The following is a 12,566-nucleotide window of genomic DNA, read 5'->3' as shown; positions in this document are numbered from 1 at the left end:
ATGTGTGACTCCTTTACTTGAACACTTATAGGCAACTGTAGAGTAGAGTTATTAATACTGTTACATCTCAGGGACGCTTGAGGAGAGGGGAAGAGATGGGGGAACAGCTTGCTAGTGGTGCAGTCTGAACACACTCAACACTTATCAGTAAAATTCACTGTCATATATGGGCACCGTTTGTGGCGCCCCCAAACAATAGTAACATCAAAGATCACAGATCAATAACAGATATAATAATAATGAAGTTTAAAATATTACAAGAATTACCAAAATGTGACACAGAGACATGAAGTGAGCATGTGCTGCTGGAAACATGGGACCCATAGACTTGCTTGATGCAGGGTTACATAAACCTTCAATCTGTAAAAAATGGCTATCTGCAATGCACCATAAAAGTAAAATACAATCAGATAAAGTATGCTTCTATACCAAAGTGTTAGAGAATTGTTTATCATTGTGAAAAACAGGAAACAATTTAAATGCCTATCAATAGAGAATGGATTAAAGAACAGAGATATATTCAAATAGTAAAATAGACAATTTTAAAATAAATTAACTGGAGCTACATGAATCAAAATGGATAAATCTTGAAAACAACTCTGAGTATAAACAGCAACTTGCAGAGGAATATATATATTATGAAATTTATATGAAGTTTGAAAGCATGCAAAACAATGCATTGCCTTGTTTCTTGATACATATGTAATTATATTATAAAAACATACATGGCAATGATAAGATTCAAATTCAGGATGGTGACTACCCATGGGGATCAGCAGAAGAGATAGGCTTATGAAAGGGAGCCTACTGGGATTAATTACATCTATATTGTTTTATTTTTTTAAAAATCTGAGGCAAGTAAATATAAAATGTTGAGCTTTTTTGAGTTAAATGGTGGATATAGTTAGGTTAGGCTATTCTGTATACTTTTCTGTTAATTATGTATATTAACAATTTATATTTTTCTAAGAATTTTGTTATATTTTAATCAATGAACCTATCATAAATTCATCTATTAACTCATAACTAGATTGTTAGAAGTGCTTGCTATTCTACAGATTTGTCCTCAAGAATAAAACTAGGCCAGGCGCAGTGGCTCACGCCTATAATCCTAGCACTCTGGGAGGCCGAGGCGGGTGGATTGCTCAAGGTGAGGAGTTCTAAACCAGCCTGAGCAAGAGCGAGACCCTGTGTCTACTATAAATAGAAAGAAATTAATTGGCTAACTAATATATATAGAAAAAAGTTAGCCGGACATGGTGGCCCATGCCTGTAGTCCCAGCTACTTGGGAGACTGAGGCAGGAGGATTGCTTGAGCCCAGGAGTTTGAGTTTGCTGTGAGCTAGGCTGACGCCATGGCACTCACTCTAGCCTGTGCAACAAAGCGAGACTCTGTCTCAAAAAAAAAAAAAAAAAAAAAAAAAGAATAAAACTATGTGGTGAGAGTTTGGATTCTTAGTTAATTGCCAATATTTTTTTATTTTAGCTGTTAGTATTAGAATGATAATACTAGCTACCATTTATTGAGTGCTCACTCTGTGCCAGACACTATTACAAGCACTTTACATATGATATTTAATTCTTTAACCCTGTGAAATAAGTATTATCCATATTTCCCAATGAGGAAGTGGGCTTTGAGAGAATAAGTAGTTTCTCGAAGGTCACATAACTAATAAGTAGTAGTAGGGTCAGAATTGGAACCTGGGGAGTGGGCTCCAAAGCCTATGCTCTTAAACCGCTATACTGTACAAAGCCTTTCCTTTACCTACAGTTATCATTAAAAAATCCTATAATTAGGGCTTATTGAAAGGGGAGGAAGGCTAACTTGTCTGCTGCATATGATAACTTCTAGCAGTTTGAAGAGACCCAAGAAATAGGCATCCAATCACATTTTTAATACTCTCTCCCATCCACTCTTTTCATACTTGTTGAAACCTTACTACCCATTTCTGGAAAATATACAATGGACTGCAATTTCTGGTGTTATAGCAATTCTTAGTTTAGAAGACAATTAATTGAAGGAGTTAAAATTGGGAAATGACCTAGGATCCAGTTCAGGGAATCCAGGATGACTTGGAACTTTATATGCCATGTTGCATTTCACAACAGCCAGAACTCAGGTCTGGTTTCTGATCTGGTGTTGCTACTATTCAATCGTATGTTTAAAAACAATCTGAAAAACATTAACGGTAATGAATACATAACCATCATTTGTTCTTTAATTCCCTCCTACTTCCTTCTACTATGTTCCTCCACTAGATGTCCTCTTTCTCTTTCTAGATTTACCCTTTATGGAAATGAGCTCTTGCTAGAATCTTGAGCGCCATTTTCATAATGGCTATATACCTGGAATAAGGCACAGGATAGAAAAGGGTAGCAACCCTATTCCTCCTGCTAAAATCAAGATACCTACTCTCTTTTTACTCAGGAATGATTGAAACCAGTAGATTCTACTCTTTTAGACCTAGCCATTAGAATTTATTAATGATTGGTGATATTAATGATGATAACATTTTTTGGCAGTTTGGATTAAATTGTTGTTTAATTGTTTTATGAAACTGTAACAATGAATTTTAGATGATATAAACTGTTACCTCTGGTTTACAGAATAAAAAAGTAAAAGTCTACCACCAAGAAAAAACTGAGAAAATAGATGTCTGGCATCAGTATTCTAAATGTTTACACCTTACCTAGTTGTAGATATCTATATTCTTTATTGTTCAGGTTAAACTTTATTTTTCAGACCCAAAAGTCTGCCCACTCTTATGGCTGTGTTTCTTGGTAATATTCTACTAAAATCCTTTAATGAGAGGTATCATAACATATAAGGATCCTATTACTTATCAGAAAGAATTGATTTACTCTCATACTTGAAAATATTGGTATTTATTCTATTAACATTATAAGTAATAGTCAGAATTTTTGTTTAGAGTATTTAAAAGAAATATGTAATTGTGCTGGCCTAGACATGCACATAGTTTAATCTCTCTGAATTTATAATGGTAGATTATTTATGTTTTACTTTGGTGAAAGGTTATTTATGTTTTACCTTCTTTATTTTCTAAGGAACTGGCATTTGATCCATATGAATCGTATGCTCGAGATATTTTACGACCTGGTTTTCATGATCGTTTCCTTAGTCAGTTATCAAAGCCTGGGGCAGCACTTTATTTGCAGGTATAGTAATTTTAAATCAAGATGTATAATGTCTGAAAAGTAAACTTTATAAAAAATTAAATCACTTTCTTTTCTAGTCAATAGGCGAAGGTTTCAAAGAAGCTGTTCAGTATGTTTTGCCCAGGCTGCTTCTAGCCCCTGTTTACCACTGTCTACATTACTTTGAACTTTTGAAGGTAAGAAAACTCTTATTGCTATTTATAAAATATTCAAGCATGATGAATTATTTTTACTACTTCATTTATAAATTATTGTTAGTACCAATGCACATTAATGTTTATCTATTGCCTTTTTCCAGTTAAGAAGCAAGCGTAAATAAATATGCAAAAGAGTGTTGTGTTGTTTTAGTAGTGAATTTTAAAGCAGTTATTAGAAATTTTTATCTCATGTTCTTTTTGTTTACATGGCCAATTCTTTTAAAACAAGAATTGGGAATTTATGCCTCCCATTCTCCATTGGGGACCGCAATAGATTCAGGGACTCAGCTAAGGTGCCCAGTGTAAGGATAAGGCCAAAGTAATGGGGAAGGTTACTTCACCTAATTTTCATAGCTCAACTATCTCTATTAAACTGCTTATCATTACTTTAGTAAGAATGAATTTGTATAATCCCAGTGAAAATTCCCCATTTGATCATAGCTCAAAATATTAAGCAGCACTGACTGAAAGGAAAGAGTTTTGTCTTTTTTTTTTTTCCTTTTCCTGTTATACACTGAAGTTAACTAAGGAAAAGGGAAACTTAATCTGTATAAATTATAATTCAGTGGTGTAGCTCAAAGTGATACTCTATTTACCTTTACTAAACTAGCCCTGTAAAGACCAAACAAGACATGCATTAATACCATTATTATTTCTTTAGCTTTTGAATGAATGTTTCATCAAATAAAACTTCTGTTTAGTATTGTGGTTCTGTTATGGAGAATGTATTACTAGAAATCACATTTATAGATTGTAGGAGCAGATGATGAAATGGACTCTGTAATGAATCAACAAATAGAAAACCCGTGAGTTCAGTAAACTGAAGGAACTCTCATCCCTACATTTTCCCAGTTCTCTTCGAATGACATTATGGTAATTTGGACTTTAGTTAGATTTCTCAAGTAGGAATGTTTGCATTGGAAAATAACTAAGGAAGTTAAAGGTAATTTTAATCACGAGGCAGAATTACAAAGCTCTTAGCAATCCATTCCAAATTGCAAACAGCATACCATTTAAGGTCTTTGGTAATTTAGGATGATTATCTTAAGAGGATAACTAAGAGAGGAAGCATACAAAAAATTCATTATGACTAGCTATAATTATAATGGGACATTTACAAACAGTTTTGTTATATAGAATCCTTCTTGGTAATGGTTTCTCTAACAATGGGTACTTTACCTGAGCCTGTAATGAAATTCTGAAAGATTCAAAGGCCATATGAATTATCAAAGCAGTTATTAATTTATAAATAAGAGTAAGAAGCTTTGATGAAAGTTCAGAAGGCTATAAAACCCAATCTTCTTAATAATATAAGAGAAATTAACTATTTACTCCCCCCAGGTGCAGGCAATTAAAATTTTTAAACTTGGAATTCATGGTAATAGAATTTTTATTTTATAAGTGCATCATTCAGCAATTTAAAGTTTCTACTGATTTAAGCATATGTATCCCTGGTTCATATTACTGCCTAAGTTATGTTATAAAATTAGCAATATATTGGGCATATAACTTTGCCTAATTAATCCACAGACTCTGATCATTCTTTTTTATTATGCATTCCCTCAACAATAATGTACTGTTTATACTTATTTTTAATTTGTATTTGTTGCTATGTTGCTTAATTATTTTCATCAAGCAGCATTTTCAAAGTGTATTCTGTGGGATGCTAGTCTCATGATATACTCTCTATAAAGTTGGGTGGGATGTTCAGTGGTCGAGTAGGTTTAGAGAACACTGCACCCTTAATTATACCATCAGAAATATTCAGTATATATTAGGATATTAAAAGTTTTGTAAAAATGAGCAATAAAGCAATCTAATTATTTTCTAAGATTTCCTAAATCAATTAGACCGTGGAGCCCTTTTAAAATTTAATGTATTTATGGATATTACTTACAAAAAATATCATAGGAGTTTCCTCCATCAGATGAACTGAAAGACCTTTCAGTTCTTAAGAGCCTAAGATTTTTTTCCAGCTACATGATTCTTACTAGTTCTATTTTTTTTTCCCCTGGGTATTGCTATTACCCCAAGGTACCAGTCTGAACTTGATAATTCTGGACTCAGCTATGATTGCATAAAACTGAGGCAGCTGGAGGCAGCAAAACCCTAAGATATCAGGGGCAATTGGAAAATAATCATAATTGATCTATGGCATGGAGTGGCTCTCAAAAGCTTACTAGACTAAAGAGTTTCTTCTCTGGTTCTAACTCAGTAGCCTACTAGCTGTGTGACCTGGGACAAGTTATTTCACCTTTTGGATCCCTACTTTCCTTATTTGTGAAATGCTTTTCTCACTGGGTGGTTCTGTCAACCATGATAATGTGTGTAAAAGTATTTTATACATAGTGAAGAATATAAATATTGAGTATTTTCATCACTAGAGATTTTTCTTCTTGTCTTACAGATATCTTAATTTAACATTTTACTCTTTTCTTCCCTCACCATTTCCCCCTCTCCCTGTCTACCCAAATCATTATTTTTTCCTGTATTCCATATCTTTGTTGAATAGCTCAGATCCTTCACCAGAAGCCACAGCACCATCCGTGATTTTTCTCTCTCCCTTGTTAGCAGATTCTCACAATTTGACTCCAGAAATGACTCTGGAATCCAGCCTCTTGTGTTCACCCTCACTGACACTGCCTTAATCCAGGCCCCTAGCATTTCTCACCTGGACCACCATAGCACCTTCCTTACATGGTCTTTGAACCTCCTGGAACTCCCAGTTTGAAAAATGCAGTTGGCTCCCTATCAACTATGACACAAAATCCAAATTCTTTAGCCTCACTGCTGCTCTCTCCAGCTACATCTCTCAATACTTTGATCCTACCCACCTTATGTTTTAGTCATAAAGAATTTCTTAGCCAGCACTGAATATGCCAAATTTGTTTAGGGTTCATTTACATGTCCTTTTCCCCCCCAATTATCTGGAATTCTTCTTCTCCCCTTTCATCTGGGAAATTCAAAGAGTTTGTTCAAATATTTGTTCCTCTAACAAGCTTCCCTTGGTTCCCCAGACTGCTCCTTTCACTGAGCTCCTTACTTTCTTCACACCTCTTTATAGAACTTGTTCCATTTTTATTGTCTACCTTGTCATTAAACTGTGAAGAATGGAACTGAGCCCTGTGTATCTTTGGATTTTCATGCCTAACATAGGCGTTTTTAGGCATTCAATAAATGTTTGTTAAAAAATGAATGGCAGACAGGCTCAGTGGTTTGAGTCTGTAATCCCAGCTATATGGGAGGCCAATGCACGAGGATCCCTCGAAGCCAGGAATTTGCAATCAGCCTGGGCAGTATAGCAAGAACCCCATCTCTATAAACAAAATTTTAAAAATTAGCTAGGCATGGTGGTATGTGCCGATAGTTCTAACTACTTGGGAGGCTGAGCAGGAGGATCGCTTGAGCCCAAGAGTTTGATGCTGCAGTGAGCTATGATTGTGCCACTGCACTCCAGCCTGAGCGACAGCAAGACCCTGTCTCTTAAAAAAAACCAAAAAAACCAAAAAGTATGTTTTCCTTAAAATTCCTATAAATGTCTTACATTTTTTTTAAAAAATTAACTGTAAATTTTGTGTAATTACATTTATTTTGGAAACTTGGGTTGCCTTAAACTTTACAAATTCAAAAGATAAAAGTTTAATTATTAATATTCAGACTTTCAAATGTATAGAAACAATAATTTGGTGACTACCAAAGGCTAGAGGTTGGGGAGTTAGGGAGATATTGGTCAAAGGACACAAAATTTCAGTTAAACAGGAAGAATAAGTTCAAGAGGTCTATTGTACATCATGGTAACCATGGTTAATAAACAATGTAGTGTATACTTGAAAATTGCTAAGAAAGGAGATTTTAAGTATCCCTACCACAAAAAATAGATAAGTATGTGAGGTAATGCATATGTTAAATACCTCGATTTAGCCAAGATCCGTAGCCAAGATACCTTGATTTAGCCAAGATCTCGTATACCATAAATTTACAATTTTTACTTGTCAATTAAAAAATTTTTTTAAATACTATAAGACTTTAATGCTATTGAAACTAAAAAAATACTGTTTCTTTCATCAAAGTTAGCAGTCAAGTCTTTGGAAACTTTAATTAACTTGAAAACTTAATTTTTTATGAAGTAAAAAAAAACTTCCTTTGTGCCTTTTTGAATACTATATTGCTTCAGTACTGTGATTTTCTCTGTGAAGTTTAATTTTCTTTATTAAACATAGACTTGTTTCTTGGGGCTAAGTAAATATGTTGACCAGTATTTTGAAGGTTAACAAATCAGTACACATTTGGTTCAACAAAAATATTAACTTTTAGGGCCAGGCACAGTGGCTAACATCTGTAATCCTAGCACTTTGGGAGCCAAGGTGGGAGGATCACTTGGGGGCAGGAGTTTGAGACCAGCCTGAGCAACATAAAGAGACCTCGTCTCTCCAAAATATACAAAAATTAGTCAGGCGTTGTGACACATGCCTGTAGTCCCAGCTACTCAGGAGGCTGAGGCAGGAGGATTGCTTGAGCCCAGGAGTCTGAGGTTGCTGTGAGCAATGATGATGCTGCAGCACTCTAGCCTGGGCAACAGAGCAAGACCCTGCCCAAGGGGGAAAAAAATTAACTTCTTTTTTATTCCTTAGACATATGATTTTATCTCCACAAGGTATACCCGGACAAACATTAGAAAAAAATCATCTAGGCTGACTTTAAACTAATTAAATTATTCCCTAGAGAATTACTTAGTCTCTTTCTAGTAAGGTAGGTCCATGTAACCTAAGGAGAAGTAAGTTTCTTTTTTTAAAAATCAAGTTGAAATCTATATTGTTATGTGTACATTGGTGTGTTAGTTTCCTAAGGCTGCCATAGCAAAATACTACAAACTGAATGGCTTAAAAACAACAGAAATTTATTCTTTCACAGTTCTGGAGGGTAGAAGTCCACAATCAGGGTTTGGGCAAGGCCATGCTTTCTCTAAAGGCTCTATAGAAGAATCCTTGCTGCCTCTTTTCCTAGGTTCTGGTGGATCCCAGCAATCCTTGGCATTCCTTGGCTTGTAGATGCATCACTCCAATCTTTGCCTCCATCTTCACATCAAGTTCTTGACAGTTTTACATTCTTCTCTGTGTTTCTGCATCCAAATCTTCCTTTCCTTTCTCTTATAAAGACACCACATCAGTGGATTCAGGACTCACCCTAATCCAGGATGATCTCATCTCAACATGATAACATCTGCAAAGATCCTATTTCCAAATAAGATCACATTTGTAGGTACCAGAGGTTAGGACTTTAATGTATCTTTTTTTAAGGAGGGGGGGCACAGTTCAACCCTTAACAATTAGTTTTTGGCATGCTATAAAAATTATATTTATTTTTATTTTTCTGATTCTTTAATGTAAACATTGGCTTTTTTAAATAATTTTTTTTGCATTGGGCCAATTAAATTATTTCATCCTGATCTTAGATTTTAAAATTTAATTTTAGTTCCATCCATAAAAATCTAATGAAAAGCCAACTACACTATTTTTCAAATAGATGAATTATAGGCAGGTAAAAACTCATAGGAATATAAAATTACTAATTTAATTATCTGAATAAAACTAGGTATATATAATTGGGATTGGGATTATATTATGTATGCTTTCTCTTAAAAAAAACTAATTGAAAGTTTAATACTTAATCTCTATACCTTTCTTAGGTTTCAATGGCAATAAAAAGTACAAGATTAGTAAAGTAATTGGGAAAAAACATGTTCAGGTTTAATTTTTTGTACATCATAACAAACATGTATTTTTGGGTAAGATTAAATTACAAACCAATAGAATAAATTTTGCAGTTGATGTTAATTTATTACAATGCCTTTGGTTTGAAGTTTTTCCATAGTTTGGAAGCTGAACAGTATAAAACATCCTCTACTCTAGATAATTTTTTATCTATTTTTCCTTCATGCTCTTCATGTGGTTTATTTTAATTACTATATACACTTCAACTCATTTTTTTATATAGCCAATGAGCTAATGTCTTAATACCAACAATAAAGATTTAGAAAACATAGCTTCTCTGTGAGTATCATAAAAATAAGCCAAACAGAGGTTTTTTTCTAGTGTCCATTCCCTTGAACCAGTTTTCTAAATATGGAAATTCTTATCCAGAGTCCAGAATGCTTATAAGAAAGGTCATTTATTACACTGAAATTTTTTTAGATGCTTGCCTAGTGTTATAAAGGTAAAAATGACACTTTAAAATTTTTAATCAGGAAAGTTTTATGAGTTTAAAATATACTTTGGGGCCGGGCGCGGTGGCTCACGCCTGTAATCCTAGCACTCTGGGAGGCCGAGGCGGGCGGATTGCTCAAGGTCGGGAGTTCAAAACCAGCCTGAGCGAGACCCCGTCTCTACCATAAAAATAGAAAGAAATTAATTGGCCAACTAATATATATAATATAAAAATCAGCCGGGCATGGTGGCTTGTGCCTGTAGTCCCAGCTACTCGGGAGGCTGAGGCAGGAGGATCGCTTGAGCCCAGGAGTTTGAGGTTGCTGTGAGCTAGGCTGACGCCACGGCACTCACTCTAGCCTAGGCAAGAAAGCGAGACTCTGTCTCAAAAAAAAAAAAAAATAAAATAAATAAAATATACTTTGGGTTTGTGGTTTTAAAAATATTAACAAGATTTTTGAGATACTAATATGTAATATGCAACAGTTAAGTAAAAGATAAATGACTCAGAAACTTGAAACATCTTTAGAATAGAAAATCAAAGTCATGTCCAAATGGATTTTTCTTTTCTAATTTTTTCATGTGTATTAGAATCATGTATTTTGTATGCCATTAGTTATGTTTACCTGAATTAATAAAAATGAAAATCAGGGAAAAAATATCAAGGGCTCAGAATTGTCCTACTTATTAATATTAAGTCAGTTCTTTAAGACTGAAAAATTGCCTTGTATCTTATTGACTTGAATATGTCTGGAGTTTATTTTATAATTAAATTCTGAAACAACTCATTGAAATAGTTCATTCTTTAGTTGTGCTTTCATTAAATTTGCCTTTTTTCAATGTCTGTAACTTTCAGTGTTAGGTTATCTGCTGCCTTTGAAGCCTAAACTCAATAATGTTAATGGTAATATTTTATTTGTCTCCAAAAATTCTGTCCTACATGTGAGAGGCAAATAGTTTAGAATAGTAGGGATGGAAGGTACCTTGAAAGATTACCTGCAATCCAGCCTTCAGAGTACCAGTAATGTCTTGGCTTTCTTTAATCTAGCTGGCCATAGAGAAGAGCAATGCTACAAATAAAGAGTATTAATATTTGAGTGTTTTTTTAATGTATGTATTTTTAAAGTCTTTTATCCTTTTGAAAATATCTTTTCTTTATTACCCTTTTTATGTTGGGAATTCTCATGAATAGATTTTTCTTTCATGTAACATAATTGTGTGAATATTTTTCTAAAAATGCAGATTATCTTCTAGTGGAAAGTATGATGAGTTTTTAATAATATAGGAAATTTAGACAATAAAAGCTAAGAAGTAAATAGATACTACAATATGATATTTATTACTTCTGAAACATTTGAACATTAAAGTATTTTAAGTAAATAACTTTTATAAAAACATTTAGGACATTGAGTAAAAATCTGTTTACTTTTCAAAGGTTACAAGACGTGTCTATGTATGTGTGCATGTGTATAACTAATTTTTATCAATTGAAGCAGAAAGGAATGTGTTGTTGACCTTTAAGGAATACCTCTCAAGAATATAAAATCCTTAAAGTACTAATGTACTAATGAATAATGAAGCTCATTGAAAAGTAAACTGCTTTATAAATTATTGTGAATATTTTATGGTTTTATTTCTCAAGTCTTTTCCTTTATGGTAGAGAGTAGGTGGTCTTAAATAGTTGCATGAAAGCTCTATTGATATAATGTTATTTCTAACTTTTCCTGTTTGGTAGCCAGAAACTGGTTTAGAAGATTTAGAAAACACTGATTTATTGTCACTCATACCTCTGTTAATTGCTTGCTTGAATTATACCCATTTTATGTATTGATAATTAGTAGTTATTGCTAACTTAGTTTTTGTTAAATACAAACTGTCATAAATAGATATTTGCCACTAATAGAAAATATGTTTGAGTTTCATAAATATGTCTACTGCTGGCTTTATTCAAAATCTTAACATGGATACTGACAAAGTTCTTCATGACACTAATGTTAATTCTGTAGTAAAATTTCAAAGGAAACAATTTACACTTATATTGTGTGTTACCATTTAAAAAGCACTTTGATTTTTAATAACGACCCCATAAAGTAGGCAGGGCAGGCTTTTTATTAGCTCATTTTGGCAAATGGAAAAAGTGAGGCTCAGAGATCAAGTAACTCACCCCAAGGTGACACAGAAGTAGAGTCAAAATTTGACCCTAGGTTTTGTGTTTGAGATTCCTCTCCACTATAATGCATCCTTCTCTGTATATTTATCTTCCTCATCCTCCCAGTACCCTATAATAATAATGTAGGGATCAGAAAGAGCAATTCCAAACTTAAACTAAGAGCAAACTCCAAACTTAAAAAAACTCCTCATCTATGTGCCTACTGGTGTGCTAAATACTATGATAGTTAAATACAGTTAATGCTCCTCATTTCTTCAGTAATAGGCAACTTGAAAAACTGCATATTACTGCCTGTCACAAGATGTAACCCATCTTTTAACACTGCTACTTGTTGTGTTTTTTTTTTTTTAATGTGGAAAACCTGGTTGCCTTTTAATATAAATAGTAATACACAAAAAAGAAAAACACTTTTGAAGAGAATAATATATTTTATGACACATTTAGAAATGTTATTATGCTAGAAAGAGTTGAATGTTATTTTTATCCTTAAATAAAATGAGCTTATTATTATTTTGTCCAAAGTTGTTCTACTGGTTCAAATTTGTCATTTTGGCTTTACAGCAGTTAGAAGAAAAAAGTGAAGATCAAGAAGACAAGGAATGTTTAAAACAAGCAATAACAGCTTTGCTTAATGTTCAAAGTGGTATGGAAAAAATATGTTCTAAAAGTCTTGCAAAACGAAGACTGAGGTGAATATTTTCACGTTTTAAAATATCTTCCTTTTTACTCTGAATATTGTGGTATAAATTCAGGGATCCCAGTTCCCTCCTCAAGTAAACAATGAAGAAAATAGTTTTAGTGACAAGCCTGGTCTTTCAG

The 12,566-nt window shown here is 33.5% G+C and overlaps 1 protein-coding gene and 1 long non-coding RNA gene across 5 annotated transcripts in view; one reads left to right on the top strand and one right to left on the bottom strand.

Moving 5' to 3' along the window:
- The window catches only part of SOS1 (SOS Ras/Rac guanine nucleotide exchange factor 1), a 140,857-nt gene that overhangs the window by 85,706 nt on the left and 42,585 nt on the right, over positions 1–12,566 (top strand). For all 4 annotated transcript variants that reach the window (XM_076000691.1, XM_076000690.1, XM_076000689.1 and 1 more), the window contains exons 7-9: positions 3,067–3,177; positions 3,255–3,353; positions 12,309–12,436. In XM_076000691.1, the coding sequence (XP_075856806.1) occupies positions 3,067–3,177; positions 3,255–3,353; positions 12,309–12,436 (338 nt within the window). The remainder of the gene's footprint in view (positions 1–3,066; positions 3,178–3,254; positions 3,354–12,308; positions 12,437–12,566) is intronic.
- On the bottom strand, positions 7,938–12,219 carry LOC142870027 (uncharacterized). Its single transcript, XR_012918544.1, has 3 exons — positions 11,742–12,219; positions 10,574–10,647; positions 7,938–8,605 (listed from the first exon to the last, which is right to left on the bottom strand). It is a non-coding gene; the product is annotated as an uncharacterized LOC142870027 (long non-coding RNA).

Source organism: Microcebus murinus, chromosome 3 (assembly GCF_040939455.1).
Source record: "Microcebus murinus isolate Inina chromosome 3, M.murinus_Inina_mat1.0, whole genome shotgun sequence".
Classification (NCBI taxonomy): Eukaryota; Metazoa; Chordata; class Mammalia; order Primates; family Cheirogaleidae; genus Microcebus; species Microcebus murinus.
The sequence above is the reverse complement of the archived record's forward strand: the minus strand, read 5'-3'. Positions and strand labels throughout refer to the sequence as shown.